Here is a 17490-nt window from a genome sequence, read left to right on the forward strand (position 1 = left end):
TAGACGGGAGGAAAACAAAGAAGGGTATGTGTGAAAACAAAAAATTATGCCCCAGGATGGAAGCAGTCCTCTTTGCTCTCCATCAACAAATGACTGTGGTCAACACTTTTATAGAGCCATTCTGGCTTATTAAAATGTCCCTAACACATCTATCTGTCTGTCCGTCCGTCCGTCCATCCATCCATCCATCCATCCATCCATCCATCTATCTATCTATCTATCTATCTACATAATCTTCTGGGGAAATAGGAGGCTTGCTGTGATGACCAGAAGCTTGCCTTACAGAAGGCTCTTCGCCTTCATGAGAACATCGCTGGAAGCCGGGCGTGGTGGCGCACACCTTAAATCCCAACATTCGGGGGGGGGGGGGCAGAGGTAGCAGGATTGCTGTGAGTTCAAGACCACCCTGAGACTACATGGTGAATTAAAGGACAGCTTGTGCTAGGGTGAAACCCTACCTCGAAAAACAAAACAAAGAATGAACACCTTTGGAGCCCTTTACAAAAGACTCACTAGGAATGGTGGCAAAGGGATATGAGCAAACAATCCGAGGGCAGTCCTGGAGTGCAGATGCCTGCGGCTATGCCAAGGGGAGTTAAGCAAAAAACAGTGGGGAGCTGCTCCTTTCTCAGCCCTTCCCTTCCCCAGGTAAGCTAGCAGTGCTTTCCATCTCTGATGCTCTTCCCAACATAGCTACCACAGGTTGTGTCCAGGGGCACTCCTCACACTGATATGTGAATCACTTTAACCAGCCGTCACACTCAGCACTTAATTAGATCCAACACTAAGGGAGGGTGGAATGCATTGGGCCTACTTAGATCTGAGTTCCAATCCCAGCTCTCCACTGACTATTCTTTTCAAGTACTCCTTGTGTTTCTTCAGTCAACAGATGAGGGTAATAAGCCATTTTATTGGCTGGTGTGTTTGTTTCCTGCAGATGTGAGAAGATACTAGTGGTTTAAAACAGCAGGAACTTTTTCTTGCATTGTTCTGGAGGCTGTAAATCCAAAATCAAGTGCTGGAAAGACAGCTTAGCTGTTAAGAGCACTTTCTGTGCAAGCATAGGACCTGAGGAAGCCCTGCTAGAGTTTGGTTCCCACATAAACAGCTGGGCGTGGCCATGCACAATTGCAACCACAGTCCTGCAGGGGAACAGACATCCAAGCAGTCCTGGGATCAGTAAGAGAATCTGGATTAAATAAGAATGAGGGATGGAGTGGGACACCTGATATTCCATTCCATGGATGAATGTACCCTACAGCATAATCACATGCGCGCACACACACACACAACCAATATACTAGCTGGCCCATATTCCCTTTTCTAGCTTATGGCTACCCCAAGCCTTATTGTCTTAGGTTGTCCACTTTAATCTTTACCTCCATTGTCACACTGCAGCCTTCTCTCTGTGTCTTCTCCTATCTTAAAAGGACATCAGTCACTGGACTCAGGGCCCACCTTAAATCTGGAATAGTCTTTTCCTACCTTATGTGTAATATATCTGCCAAGACCCAAATAAGGTAGGTTCTGAGTTTCCATATGATCATGTGGCACATGCCTTTATTCTCAGTCCTTGGGAGGCAGAGGTAAGAGGATTGCCATGAGTCTGAAGCCATCTTGAGACTACAGAGTTAATTCCAGGTCAGCCTTGGTTAGAGTGAGACCCTACCTCAAAAAAAAAAAAAAAAAGATCATGGATTTTGGAGCACACTATAAAGACATAAAAGCTGATTTGGATGTTACATGAAGAAAAATGCAGGACCTGCATGTTAAAGATCTTTAATAAGTAGAGTCTTATTGCCTTTGTTACTTTGCCAATGCAGAAATTATTGTTCATTTAGAAGATGGGAGAAGAGGGTCTGATTTGGGGCTGGGAGGTCAAGGTCTGGGAATGAGGGGAGAAGGCAACATACAAACCCAGCTGAGATAAAGGAGGGCTTCAGAAAGGGGGGGCAGTGCCGAGATGGCAATCCTTTCCAGTGGCCTCGTTTGGTTTCCGGGCTCTCAGATGTTAAGTGTTGTGGTTGGAATGCAAAATGTCCTCCAGAGGCGCCTATGTTTGAACCCCGAGCTGGTGGTTCTGTTTGGGAATATGTGGAATCTTTAGGATGTGGAGTGTTTCTGGAGGAAGTAGGCCACTCTGGTGGAGACTGTGTGGCCTGGATTCACTTCCACTGTCCACCCTCTGCTTCTTGACTGCCGATGTGATACCAGCTTCCCGCTCTGCTTGTCATGCCTTTCCTGCCATGATGAGACTTCCTGTCAAAACTGTAAGTCACATGACACACTTTCCCTTCCACAAACTGCTGCTGTTTGGGCATTTGTTCACAGCAAGTAACTGATACACAAAACCTAGGAAAGCTGGACCAGGCTGTCTCTGCCCCCCCATTGTGGTCTTTCCTGAAAGAAGAGCACAGGAGAAGAAACCGCGTTAAGTCCCCACGTCTTCCTCTCCTTCTGTTAAAGGTATTTCAGAACTTTTCTTATGAGAGTGAGAGGAGAGAGAATCCAGAAGCAGCACAGCCAAAATGCCGAGGGCTTCTCACTTAAAAGTAAGTAATGCTCAGTGACTTCAGAAGATTCCTGAGTCCTGGAAATAAGTGAAGCATAACAAAAATGTGAAAGCAGCTGGGAAAAAGCTAGGCCTCTTCCTTTGTAAAGCCAAGATGGCAGGCATCCTAGAAGCTGTAAAGGTTAGTGAGTAACAAGCAGTCCACCGAAATTTCATCCTGAGGTAAGCTATGCCGTGTCTGCTAAGAGGCGGGGCCAATCATTTTGATGTAAATGAGGAATGTGTTTATGTCACCAGAAAACATGGAAGGACAAGAGTTGAATCATTAATAAAAATTTCTGAGTACAAATATTCCTTTGGGACTTCTTTTCTCCAGAGGTCACCCCAGTAGTCTAGTAGCTGGGGTTCCTAACATTGTGTGTGTGTGTGTGTGTGTGTGTGTGTGTGCGTGCGTGCGTCTGTGTTATGTATGAACTCTTTGACAGACTTTGCCTTATGATAATGTTTTAAGTAAATATGTTTTCAACTAAATAAAATAATACCCAACAATATGAAGCAAACCCATGATATCAAGACAGTTATTAAAATGTCAAAACAAAACCAGATTTGTGACTTGGTTCTTCACGCACTTCTTTATTAATGCATTAAATAACAGGAGCCAACAGCAGGCTCTATAGCTACTGTAATTTTACAGCAATGAGGGATGTACGCAGTATTTCAAGCTATCCGCTTCAACAGTAATGGGATCTGCAAATATCTATGATTCGTTGCCTGTATTCGTAATTAAATAAAATACTAAATTTCAATAGGAAATGAATGAAAATAGACTCGGTATCCCCCTCCCCCTCCACCCCATCCAAGTTCTCGGAATTTTCTCCGCGGAGGTTTTGTAGTCCCCAGGTGTGGAAGCTGCTCCCTGCAAACTCCAGCTTTTGGCGGCGCTCTGCCTGCAGGCTGAGCAGCAACGCCGTTGTTTGCAAAGGTCGCCCCCTGCTGGTCAAAAGGCGCAGGCTCGACACCCCAAAACTCACTTTAATTGGCTATGTGAGAAAACAATAAGACAGTTTGGCAATTAATTCACTGACTCGCATCAAGAGATAGAGCAGGAGGCTACTTGTCAACCAGGCCCCAGGACAACAAATCAGTGCCGATTTAAGAGCGCCCTTGGCTCGACGGGAAAGTGATGATGGCTGGTGCTGTTGGTCATTAGCGGAGCAGCACATGATGTCAGCGTGGCAGGCTTGTTTTGGAGGCTGCTCTCCCCACTTCTGGTCAGGAGCAGAAAGAGAAACTCTCCGTTGCTTAGAGAGATTTCCCAGGGGGCTCGTCTGACCGAGGTCTTGAGGACCTCTCTCGGTGCTTGCAGCTTGGAGCCAGGCTAGGGGAAACGCACGCAGACCTGCTGTGGGCCAGAAGCCAGCTAAGTGTTTCCACATGCGCTGTTGCCTTTAATTTCTAACACAGCACTGCGTGGATTTGCTGTTGTTGTTATTATTTTGTGTGTGTGTGTGTGTGTGTGTGTGTGTGTGTGTGTGTGTGTGGCGATAATAGAGAGAGGCAACTAAGGCTTAGGGAGGGAAGTGGTCACTGCCCCACGGTCACTCTAAATGCATGGCTGCGTGGGTTGGGGTGTGTGGGCAGCCCAGTTTCTTCACCAGAGGTGAGGCAAAGACTCCCACAGTAGCGCTTACTCCGGTTAGCAGAGTCCCGGATCCTTCTGTCTGATTCGCATCTCAGGCTTCACCACTTGCTGGTGGCATGAGCCTACATCAGCTTCCTAATCATTCATGCCCCAGTTTCCCTATCCGTGCAAAGGGGATAATAATGACACTTCTCCTAAGGGTTGTTATAAAGGCTGAGGGTAGGGCCTGGAGGTACTGGCGCCAGACGCGGAGGGAAAGGGCTGCGATGAGTCGCTAAGAGGCCGCGGAACCAGCGACTCCGCGATCAGCCGAGCCGCCGCCGCCGCGCCCCCATGGCGGCCGCCGAGGACAGTCACGAGGACCATGATACTTCCACGGAGAATGCAGATGAATCCAACCATGACCCCCAGTTTGAGCCAATAGTTTCTCTTCCTGAGCAAGAAATTAAAACGTTGGAGGAAGACGAAGAGGAACTTTTTAAAATGCGGGCAAAACTATTCCGATTTGCTTCAGAGAATGACCTCCCAGAATGGAAGGAGCGAGGCACTGGTGACGTCAAGCTTCTGAAGCATAAGGAGAAAGGGACCATCCGCCTTCTCATGAGGAGGGACAAGACCTTGAAGATATGCGCCAACCACTATATCACACCAGTGATGGACCTGAAACCGAATGCTGGCAGTGACCGCGCCTGGGTCTGGAACACCCGTGCTGACTTCGCTGATGAGCCTGAGCTGCTCGCCATCCGCTTCCTAAATGCCGAGAATGCACAGAAGTTCAAAACAAAGTTTGAAGAATGCAGGAAAGAAATAGAAGAAAGAGAAAAAAAAGGACCTGGCAAAAATGACAGTGCTGAAAATGTCGCTGAAAAGCTGGAAGCTCTTTCTGTGGAGGAGGCTGGGGGCAAGGCTGAAGAGAAATCTGAGGAGAAACAATGAGTGATAGTCTCCTATTACTTTCTTTTTCTTTTTTAATTTTGCCCTGTCTTTCCTTTTTTATTTTGTTTCTATTCTGTTTTGTTTTTACAAGGGACTTTATATAAAGAACTGAATTCCAACCTTCAGGTTGTTTTTTGTTTTTGTTTTTTCTTTTTCCTTTTACCCTATTGAAGGTGACTTCAAAAAATTCATTCCCCAGTCATGAAAATGTACTGTGCTAACTTTCTTTTCCATAGTGGAAACACTTATTTATAGTCATCAAAAATAGTGAATAAAAAACACCTTTGAAAACTGAAAAAAAAAATAAATAAATAAAGGCTAAGGGTAAACGCCTAGAACAGTACTGCAGGTACTAACTATTACTGCTCCAAGACAGATTTTTTCTTTTTCCTTCCTTCCTTCCTTCCTTCCTTCCTTCCTTCCTTCCTTCCTTCCTTCCTTCTTTCCTTCCTTCCTTTCTCTTTTCGAGGTAGGTTCTCGCTCTAGCCCAGGCTGATCTGGAATTTACTATGTAGTCTCAGTGGCCTTAAACTCATGTGGACTTGCTCCACCACACCTGGCCTCTGAGGCAGTTTTGACTCCTGGGAACCACCACAGCAACACAGCAGCTAACAGCTCAAACAAGTACTTCTTAATCACATGCAAGGACACATTTGTCACTGTCTGGAGACACTTTGGTGAGCGAGAAAGGCATCTAACAGATAGAGGTCAGAGATATCGTTAAATATTCTACAGTGTACAGGCCAACCCTCACCCCATGAAGGCTTACATGGATGGCTCCAAATGTCAGCAGTCTGAAACCGAGAAACCCCACCCTGAATGGAACAGTTCTAGGGTTGAGAAGATCATTACTGACATGCTGAGGTGGAATTCTAATGGGTGGAGGGAAGACAGTAAACAAATAAATAACTATTAGGTGATAACTACTATGGTAAAATAAAACAGTTTGTTAAGAGTCAGGAGTGATGGGCTGGGGTTGCTGTCAGTTGGGTGGTTGGGAAAGGCTTCGAAGAGGAGGTGGAATTTAAATGGGCATTGAATGACAGGAAGTGACCAGCCCTTGAAGATCTCAGCAAAGGGAACAGCTATCAAGGGAGATAGTTCCTTAAAAAGAGCCAGGATAGGGCTGGAGGGATCCTGCAAAGCCAAAGGACCCAGAGGCGATTCCCCAGGACCTACCTTAGCCAGCTGCACAAGGGGGCACATGCATCTGAAATTCATTTGCAGTGGCTAGAGGCTTTGGCACACTCATTCTCTCTCTCTCTCTTTCTCTCTGTTTCTCTTTCCCTCTTTCTCTGTCAAATAAATAACATGTTTTTTGGGAAAAAAAAAAAAAAAAGAACAAGGATGGGGGCAGCTGGAGATAGCAAGGAAGAAAAAAAAAAAACAAAAAACAAGGAGCCAAAGAAAATTCCAACAACATCCTCGCAGGATGGCTGCCTTTGGGCAATGCCACTTTGTGGTGTGCTTGCCAAAAACAAAAATCACCTCAAAGCCACCTGATGCTGACTAAAATATGTGATTTACATGGTATAATTTTACATTGCTTTCTAAAATTCTTTTGGTGTTTTTTTTTTCTTTTTCTTTTTTAATGTTTGTTGCTTTACTCAATGGGACAGTAACAGAAAGTCTCTTTCCTAGCCAGTGAATTGGTTGACAAGGTTAATTATTGGACTTGGATACTTAGGATTTGAGACAAAACCACTTTAGGTCTTCTTGTTCCCTGGAACACAGGGTTATTGGGAATCAGTATGAGAAGCAGGAGGTTGAAAAGAAGGGATTCCAGAACACAATCCCACTTTTCCTTGTAGAAGCTTCCCAGCTTCCTGAGGCAGGTGTAACATTGCAGAGCACTTAGGAGAGTCAATAAAGCCAGGATGGGGAGTAGTAGGCCGGCCGGCCGGGTGTTCTCTGAAACCCACACAACTCTGTACGTGGCTCTCTGTGCCACAGTCAGAGTTTAAGTGTGTTAGTCAGCCTTCCCTCTGTCACAAGTATCTGAGACAGTCGGCTGACGTAGAGCAAAGCTTAATTTTGTCTCATAGTCTTGGAGGATTCGTCCATTGTCAGATGGTCCTGTTGCTTTGGGCTCTGTGGTGAGACAGCACATCACAGTGGAGAGAGTGCAAACAGCAGTACTGCTCAACTGATGGTGAGGATGTGAAAAAAAAAGAAAGAAGGAAGGAGGGGAGGAAGGAAGGAAGGAAGGAAGGAAGGAAGGAAGGAAGGAAGGAAGGAAGGAAGGAAGGAAGGGAGAAACTGAGTGGGCTGGAGAGATGGCTCAGTGGAGAAAGGGCTAGTCATTTCAGCCTGAGAAGCCAGGTTCCATCCTCTTCCAGACCTCATGTAAAAATCTGGAGGCCAGATTTCCCAGAAGCAAGTAGCAGTCACAGCAAAGAACAATGATAGCAAAGCCAAATCTGCACAACAGAGCAAGATGGAGAGACTGAAGTCCTGCCTCCAGTGCGGTGGAAAGGCAAGGACCTCCCCTCTGACATCCACACACACACTCCAGCATGCATGGGCCTGCACTCCCACGTGCACTCAAACATGAACACACACACGATTTTAAAACATTAAGGGCTGGAGAGATGGCTTAGCGGTTAAGGCGCTTGTCCATGAAGCCTAAGAACCCATGTTCTACTCTCCAGATCCCACATGAGCCAGATGCACAAAAGTGAGGCAAGCACAAGGTCGCACACATGCAGAAGGTGGTGCATACGTCTGGAGTTCAGTTGCTGTGGCTAGAGGCCCTGACATGCCAATTCTCTCTCTGTCTCACTTTCTCTCACACACACACAAAAAAAAAAATTACAAAAAAATATGGGCTAGAAAGATGGCTCAGCAATTAAGGCGCTTGCCTGCAGAGCCTGATGACCAGAGTTTAATTCTCTAGTACACATGGAAAGCCAGATGTACAAAGTGGCACATGCATCTGGAGTTTGTTTGCAGTGGCTAGAGGCCCTGGCACTGTTATATGCTCTCCCTCTCTTTCCTTGCAAATAAATAAATAAGTAACATGTTTTTAAAAATTAAAATAACAGAGGAAGAGATTGACGTCCCATAGTTCTCCTCAAGATTACACCCTATTGAACTACAAGTATACACTTAGCCCCATTTCTTAGTTTTCCCTACCTTCCAATAATACTGTGGCCAACCTTTAATGCCTAAGCCTTAAAGGGGAAAGCAAGTCAGATCCATACTATGTAGACTACAGCACTAAGGAGGGAGGAATGGAAGGAACTGATCCTCCAACACCACACTATTTCTGGTAGGTTTCTAATGAATGCAGGGCTGGAGAGACGGCTTAGTGTTTAAGGCATTTGCCTGTGAAGCCAGAAGACCCAGGTTTGATTCCTCAGGACCCAGATAAGCCAGATGCACAAGGTGGCACATGCACCTGGAGTTCATTTACAGTGGTTGAAGGCCCTGGGGTACCCATTTTCTTTCTATCTACATCTTTCTCTCTTTCTCTCAAGTGAATAAAATAACTAAATAAATAAAAAATAATTAGACATGAAAGCAAAACATTCCATCGGATACTTTGTCTATTTCTTGCATAAGATAGAATGGTAAAGTACTAGGATAGCAATTACATAAGAGTTGTACCTTACACAAATAATTATACAAACCTTATAGAATGCTAGCAGACTGGTTGGTTTATAAAATGGGAGGAAAGGATGAGGTTTCTGAAGATGGCATGAACTGCATCTAGGCTTCTCCAGCAGGAAGGTGTGCATGGTGGGAATTCCAGAATGTGAATCATCAGAGATCTGGAAATGATATTTGGAGCAGTCCTTAAAGAGCTCCGGAATTGAGACATTTTTCTTTGGGTATTCTATTGCGTTGAAGTCTTTAAAATTAGCTCGGCAATGTTCAGTACTATTTCCACACTAGCTAGAAACCACCATGGGATCTCTAAAAGCTGCTCTCAGCGAAGCCAGGAAAAGTAGGCCTGCCAGCCACATGCCAGGGTCTGCACTGGCTCATAACTCAAACACACCAATTAGGGGGAAATGTGAGTTGCCTAAATCCAATAGCAAATCTTTCTCTCCTCTTTAGTTTATTTGAAGAAACATGACAGACTCAGCTAAAAAAGACTGCATTTCTAAGCCCTGCCAAAAGTAGGCGAATCATATGAATCATATGACTAATTCTTGGTCAATGAAATTAATTGGTTTTTTTTTGTGTGTGTGTGATGTCTGGACAGCACTTTACAGATAGCTGATGCAAATACCCTTTATGCATTCTTTCTTCTCCTCTGTCTGTGCCTGGAATATGGTGCTCTACCAGTCATACCCCAAGAAAGACAGTGGTCACAACAAGGAGCCTGGATCCCTGAGGACTTTAACTTTGTGTGAAGTTAGCATACCAGCCCACAGCATCATGTCTCTGGATTCCATTAGTGAAGAGAAATGAACCATTTCTATGTTATTTAGGTCACCAGTTTTTTTTTTTTTTTTTTGTGTGTGTGTGTGTGTGTGTGTAATGTTGTTTTAAGACATGGTCTTGCTATGTACCCTGGCTGCACTTGAGTTCACTATACAGTCAAGGCTGATGTCAAAGTCATGGCAATGCTCCTGCCTCAGTCTCCCAAGTGCTAGAATGCTAGGCATGAACCACCATTTCCAGCTCATGTCACCATTTTTAAGTCTCAGTTTCATCCAGTCACCATGTCTGCCCATGTTGCGAGATTAGGTAACAAAGATCAAACAGTCATATAAGTTCTTTTTTTAAAGATCTAAGCTTCTTAAAATCATTACTTTGAAACAACAAACAATTTATAAGCAGATTTGCATTAAAGAAGGTGTCACATGAACAATTTTGGCATCACATGGTGCTGCATTAATCTAAGGTCTATTTCACCATTCCTAAATAGGTCTCTAGTGAAGTGAATGGAATTCAAGCTCTCTGAGGCCTTTGATGTAAACCTTAAGGGTCTGTACCAGAGTATTCACTAATTCTCAACAAGCAATACCAAAGCGGAAGGACTAGAGGGCTCTTCTTTTTTTTTTTTTTTTAAATTTATTTATTTATTTGAGAGCGACAGACACAGAGAGAAAGACAGATAGGGGGAGAGAGAGAGAATGGGCGCGCCAGGGCTTCCAGCCTCTGCAAACGAACTCCAGACGCGTGCGCCCCCTTGTGCATCTGGCTAACGTGGGACCTGGGGAACCGAGCCTCGAACCGGGGTCCTTAGGCTTCACAGGCAAGCGCTTAACTGCTAAGCCATCTCTCCAGCCCGAGGGCTCTTCTTTTTCCTAAGCCTTCTGATTCCTCTGATGTAATGGAGAAGTCTCCAAGGAACTTAGCAGAATTGGACTTCCTGTACTGCAATGGTTGATAGAATCCATGGTTCCAGCAATTAAAGAAAGAAGGGGAAAGCTCCTCTGCTTTGCCTCATGCATGTTGACCTTGTAACATCAACAAGTTAACATTTGTAAAACACTCTTGTGAAACAATTTCTGTGTGTATGTGTGTGTGTGTGTGTGTATGTGTGAGGGTACACATGTGTGTGGGGAGTGTGCATACACATGTATATGCATGTGGAGGCCAGAGGTCAACACTGTCTTCATCAACCACTTTACTTCCTGAGGCAGGGCCTCTCATTGGCACCCAAAGCTCACCCATTCAACTAGTCTAGGTGGCCCTGTGGCCCTGGTGATCCCATCTCCCCACCTCCGGAGCCCTGGCATTACAGGTGTGCCGCCATGCTCACTCTGCAGGACCTGAACTCGGTCTCAACATCTGCATGCCAAGTGGTTTATCCACTGAGTCATCTCTCCAGGCCCCAAAGAATGCTATTACAGATTTTAACTAAAAAATTATGTCCATAAGCAAAGCACTTCTATTCCTCTGTGGCTTAGGACTCTTTCAAACTTACTGCAAATACTGACATTTAGATTCTATAAACAACTAGCTCCACCAAGTGGTATTTGGGCTAAATGACATTTATTATAAAATCATAAGCATGGTCACATATTCAATGAGACCATATAGTCTTTGAGAGAAGGAATATATATATATATACATACATAGAGAGAGAGAGGCTGGATTCCCAACACCCACTTAAAAGCCAGGCATGTCAGTGTATCTTTAATCCCAGAACTCAGGAGGTACAGACAGAAGGATCATTGGAGCTTGCTTGCTGGCTAGCTAGTCTAGCAGAACCTATGTGCTCCAGGTTCAGTGAGAGACTGTCTTAAAAAAAAATGTGGACAGCAATTGAGGAAGACACCTGATGTGAACCTTTGCCTCCATACTCATGTGCACACAGACATAAAGATATGCATGTATGCATATCCCACATGTACAAAAATTTACTTGCAGCTTGCTATGGTATCAGATTAAAAGCATAGGGGAAATATTCCTATCACTGAACTAGTTATTCAGATAATATCTACTGAATTCTATACCCAATTCATATACCCAATACTATTTCAGGCCCTGGGAATACAGCAGTGAACAATTCCATGTCTTAGTTCAAAATCAATGGAATAAATAAAAGTAACATATACTACAAGGTCAGACAGTGAGAGCTGCTATGAACAAATAAGCAAAAATCAGTTTTAAGGTATAGGGATGGGAAGTGATTAATTTAAATAAAGTTGACAAAGTATAGACAAATAGTCCACATTTTACTTGCCAATAAGAACATTCTTTATATATTTAACAGATGACAAGTCATCAAGATGTGTAAATCTTAGTTGTGAAATTTATCACACTGATGAGGAACCAGGACTCACTGGAAAAATCGCTGATTTCCACACTGTGACAGAAAATGGGCAAGAACATCTGGTTTTTTTTGGGGGGGGAAAGGGCATGTATTTTGAGGTAGGGTCTCAGTCTAGCTCAGGGTGACCTGGAATTCACTCTGTAGTCTCAGCGTGGCCTTGAACGCACTGTGATATTCCTACCTCTGCCTCCCAAATGCTGGGATTAAAGGTGTGCACCACCATACCTGGCCCCTGGTAGGTATTTTTATGCCAGAAAATACACGAGCACTCAGACTAGTATCAGGCCACACCAGTTTTTAATCCAGCAAGCAGACAAGTCACATGGGCTTCTGTTGGCAAACTAAGCATCAACAAGAAAAATAACTATAATTGATACTGTATCAGATTCAAAACTCAATGAGTTTGTAGCGATCATTCAGAAAAAATAAAGGAACTAAGCATAGTGCACACCTTTAATCCCCGCACTTGGGTGGCTGAGGAAGGAGGAACCTTGTGAGGCTAGCCTGGGATTACAGAGTGAGTCAGCCTGGAATAGAGTGAGACCTCAGGGGGGCAGCGGGGGGGGGGGGGAGAAAAGAAAAATAAAGGGCCAGGGTCCTGTCTTATACAATAATGACCGAATATAGAATTAATGAGTAATGTATCTTATGCTGGCCTGCCTGCTTCCTATTATAAAGCCACCCTTGAGAACACTGAGCCCACCTGCAGAATCTGGATAAGCTACCTCACAGAAGACTTCATCATCCCTCCAGAGCTCTGTCTTGCTATGTGAGACATGCTCACTGACTCCAGGGGTAAGGCTGTGCATATGTCGAGGTGGGATGCGAGCGCTGGTCCACCTACCACAGTTTAGGACAGGCTGCTTGCATGCAGAGTACTTAAAAGACATGAAATATTAGCTCACAGGCTGCTTGTTAATTTGTAAAGGGGAAAATGACTTTCATAACTAAGGATTCTCATTATTGCCTTCTTAAACAGTGGGACAATGAGAAATTATGTAATACTTAATTTTGTACAGTATGAGGTATACAAAAGCTCATGTTATTCTTCCTCAAAATTGTTTAAGCAGAATCTAATTAAGGCATTAGCTCTACTTCCAGCTAACAGAAATGATTCAATGAAAGCATAATTAAGAGCATTCAGGACATGCTGTACACCCACTACCCAAGACTCCCCAAAATTGCAAAGTCATATGAAAAAGATCAGGGATATTCTAAAATTTTAAAAAGGACTAGAGACATAAAAAATTGTGATATGTAAACCTCAACTGGATCTTAAGTCATTTTAATGATAGGTGGAACTTTAAATACAGCTTAAGCCTTAGACATTGTGGGATCACCATTAATTTTGTTATATAGGATAACATCCCTGTTTTTGTTTTTTTTTTTTTGGAAATGGAAATACAGGTTGAAATACTCAGGGTTCAAGTTTGTAATGAAATTCTATAAAGTCATAGTGATAAGACTGGTGGACAAAACATTTTTCAGAAATCCTAGAGTTCTGGGAACTCGGGTGAATTTCTTCCAGCTCTCATAGTCTTGCCCTGTTTGATCATTCAGTACATCCAATAGAGATCCCATAAATGCTATTATTAATAATGTGATCAAACTCCATAGAGTAAAACCTACTCTAGATAGACCCTAGCAAAACTTAACAAATGCCTTAAATCAAATCTGCCCAAGTTCACAACAGATTCACAGTAAAATTTGTGGTTTTAAGCTACTAAGTTTTTTGATTTTTTTGTGCAACAATGCAACATGATAAATGTTGAATTCTTAATTCTGATAAAATTTTATAGCAATGAAATCAGTTGGTGACCTAATGGCTTCCCAAGGTACCAAAAATATTTTTTTTTGTTTGGAATTTTTACTAGGAACTAATGGCGTTTAAGAATATTATACATTTCAGGGCTGGAGAGATTGCTTAGTGGTTAAGGTGCTTGCCTTCAAAGCCAAAGGACCTAGGTTTGATTCCCCAATACCCTCATAAGCCAGATGTACAAGGTGGCACATGTATCTGGAATTCGTTTGCAGTGGCTGGAAGCCCTGGCTTGCCCATTCTCTCTCTCTCACTCTGCCTCTTTCACTCTCTCATATAAAAAAAAAAAAAAAGTACATTGTACATTTCAGTACATGGGGAGCTGTTGCTTTTTATTTTTGTTTTATTTTTTTGATACTCACTGGCCCATTTTTCCCTAGAACATCTTTCAAGTTGACCTTTGTATCCATTATTCTTTGTCTTTGCTTTCTACTCCAAAATATTTCTCAGGTTAAACTTGTTTCTTGTCTGCACAGACCTGGAATGAATGACAAGGAATGGCTCTTTTTATGGAGAAGTCCTATGCAAAGACCATATCTAGGCATTAGACACCCCCTGGCTTTACCAAAGTGCAATTACAATAGAAATCCATAATGATTGTAAACCACATTCCTCATCCATTGAAAAATCTTTGAAGATGCATCTTAAAATTGATAACAAGTGATAACTTAATTGGCTTCATCTTTATCAATTGTCTTATCTATTATCCATTTCATATACCATTTCATCTAGGTGGATTAGATGGATTACATGAAGATGTAATTAGGATGTATTTCATCTCCGATTAAATGGAATGCAAAATGCTTTTTTATATTTTACAGAAATAAATCACTTCAAATTTTTTATGCAACTTTTCTTGCAAATCATTTTCTTGATATATACTTTATTTAGGTATGATTTGCATAAACCACAAACATAGCAAAATTCTCCCATTTAAGCCCAGTTTGATGAGTCACAACTATGTGAAACCATGTAATCACCACTAGTTAAGACAATTTTTATCATTACTTTGTGCACCTTAGCTGTCAGACCTTCCTACTTCATGTTCTACCCACCCCTGAGCCTCCATAGTTCCAGGCACCTACTGAGTTGCCATAATAAACCAGTTTACCTTTTCTAAAATCTTACAGAAATATGCTGATACAGCTAGTGAAACAGTCTTTTTTTTTAGTTTACTTCATTCCCTTGAATATCCTGTCATCACTGATGAAAGTGTCCAGGTATAAATGTAGATGTTGTTTCCACTTCTCTTGGGTTAATGTCTGAGAATAGAATGGCTGGATCCTATGGTAAACCTATATTTAACCTCAGAAGAAACTGCCTACCTGTCTTCCAAAGTGCTGCAATATTTTACATTCCTCCCAGCAGTGTACAAAAACACTAGCTGCTCTGTCTCCACCAACACTTGCTATCAGCAATTGTAATGGGTGGCATATGGTCTGAACATTCTGTAAATCTTCATCTATGGAAATTGAGTCCCCATTGTGACTTATGGGGGGGGGAAGGGCTTAATCTATGGTGCTTGACTGCAGGGCCTTGGATAAGGTCATAAGAGTGGAGACCCCATGACTGAACCATGTAGCTTCATAGGAAGAGATGATACACACATACATGTGGGTGACCCATGTCTCAGCATGACATGTCCTCCAAGTCCATCACCAGACATCCAGAAATGATCCAAAATAAACTTGCTCTTGACAACTCACAAAATCTGGTTTTGTGTTATAAGCAGCAGGAAACAAACTAATGTCCATTGCCAGATATATATTTTTTCTCACAATCTATGAACTGCTTTTTGACTCTTACTGGCATCTTTCAAAAAGAAATTTCAAATTTATTTAGTTAACATTTAAAAATTACTCTCGGGCTGGAGAGATGGCTTAGCGGTTAAGCGCTTGCCTGTGAAGCCTAAGGACCCCGGTTCGAAGTTCGGTTCCCCAGAACCCACGTTAGCCAGATGCACAAGGGGGTGCATGCGTCTAGAGTTCGTTTGCAGAGGCTGGAAGCCCTGGCGCGCCCATTCTCTCTCTCTCCCTCTATCTGTCTTTCTCTCTGTGTCTGTCTCTCTCAAATAAATAAATAAAAATTTTAAAAAAAATTACTCTCATTGTTATGGGAGCAACCAACTATTTTCTGATTGGATTTGAGGCTTACTCCACAAAAGTGAATTTATGCCTGGTACTGAAAACATACTACTACTACTGCTGTTTGGCCAAATGACTATGTTGTGCTTGTCAAATTGACCTCTAAATATTGTTTATACCCATAAATTAGTGCTGATTTCACCTTTAGTCAGAGAAGCTTCTTTTGGCAGCTATTACTGGGGGGACTAAAAACTTGTCAAAGTGCTGAGAATAAGTGAATGTTAAGTCCTCAGCACTAAGAAATCTCTTTCACACCCCATGAGGCTCAGAGAGCATTGCAGAACAACGGAAACAATTGTGGAAATAATGTAAGCACTAGAGAATGGGAAGGAGTGCTTTGTTATGATGACTTCCAGACATGAAGCAGACATTGCATTCATGACCTCACAGTGACTGTCATGATCTGCATACTATTGAGTCCATCAACAATTCTGTTATGGATGGTCGATGAGGGCAAAAAAAGAAAAAAAGTTATTGAATCAGTTAGCTTTCTGTTGCTGTAATAAAATGCCTGACAAAATTAGTTTGAGAAAAGAGAGGTTTATTTCAGCTTCCAGTTCATCATGGTGGGGAAGGCATGGGGTAACTTCAGGCATCTGGTCACATTCAGTCCACAGTGAGGAAGCAGAGTGATGAATGCAGGTACTCAGCCAGCCTTCTCCTTTTTAATGCAACTCAGGATCCTGCCCAGTTAAGGTGGGTCTTCCCACCGCCATTAACCTAATCACAGACATGCCCAGAGACTAGCCTAATCTAGATGCTTCACAGGTGATTGTTAGTCCTCTCAAGGTGACAACATAGAAACCAAAGTAGCAGAGGGGCTAGTTGGAGTTCACTACAAGGAGGATAGAAGGGGGTTATGAAAGGGTAGCAGATTATTTCAAACTATGTATATTGTAGCAGACAGATTTAGGTTCACTGAGATACACTTCCAGACCAGGCACAGTTATGGAGGAAGGGATTTGTTGAAGCTTACAGATCCAGGGAAGTTCCATAATGGCGGGAAGAAGCTGGCCTGCCTTCACAGGCCCAAACACAGAGAGAGAAGCACAGCCTAAAGGTCAAAAGCCACAGCACACTTCAGGAACTCCAGCTAGGCACACTTTGCATATCTTTAGATTGAAATCTGAAACCCACCACCACACTTTAAGATCACCCAGTGAGTGACATTGCCTCCAGCCAGGTAGCCAGCAGATGCAAACTACAAACAATAAAGAACTGAATATATTGGGGGCCATCTATTCAAACCACCACATATATTAAGTGCCCTACCTTTGTAAGCATGAAGCTCTGAGGGGCTTGAGACTTCTCAAGTTCCAGTCCCTAGCACCCATGGAAATACCTGGGGACACATGCATAACTGTAACACCAGTCCTGTAAGCAGCAGAGACCAAAGAATTGCTGAATAAGAAAGAGACTTTGTCTCAAGGAAAATAGGCAGGTGAGTGATTGGGGAGGGAGGGACCTGATGTTCTCCTCTGGCCCTTACAGGCATATGTCTGGGATACATTAGCACATCCACATGCACACAACAAACACACCACACCACGCTACAAAGACAAAGACACACAATTTTTTTTCATGGTCATTCTTTATATATCCTAAAATAATTCCTCCTATCCCAAGACAGCAAATGCCTTTTCCTGTTTCTATCTAGAATTTCTACTTTTAACTTTGTTACAATCTAAAGTTTGCACTAAA

General features: G+C 42.9%; 1 protein-coding gene across 1 annotated transcript; it reads left to right on the forward strand.

The window, feature by feature from the left end:
• Window positions 1-4460: 4460 nt before the first annotated feature.
• On the forward strand, window positions 4461-5209 carry LOC101597273 (ran-specific GTPase-activating protein-like). The gene has a single exon (XM_045147921.1). The coding sequence runs from the start codon at window positions 4488-4490 to the stop codon at window positions 5088-5090; it is 603 nt and encodes a 200-aa protein (XP_045003856.1). The 5' UTR covers window positions 4461-4487; the 3' UTR covers window positions 5091-5209.
• The last annotated feature ends 12281 nt before the right edge of the window (window positions 5210-17490 follow it).

Source organism: Jaculus jaculus, chromosome 4, assembly GCF_020740685.1.
Source record: "Jaculus jaculus isolate mJacJac1 chromosome 4, mJacJac1.mat.Y.cur, whole genome shotgun sequence".
NCBI lineage: Eukaryota > Metazoa > Chordata > Mammalia > Rodentia > Dipodidae > Jaculus > Jaculus jaculus.

Coding starts and splice junctions, on each gene's coding strand:
- LOC101597273 (XM_045147921.1), top strand. CDS start 4,488: ATGGCGGCCGCCGAGGACAGTCACGAGGACCATGATACTTCCACGGAG.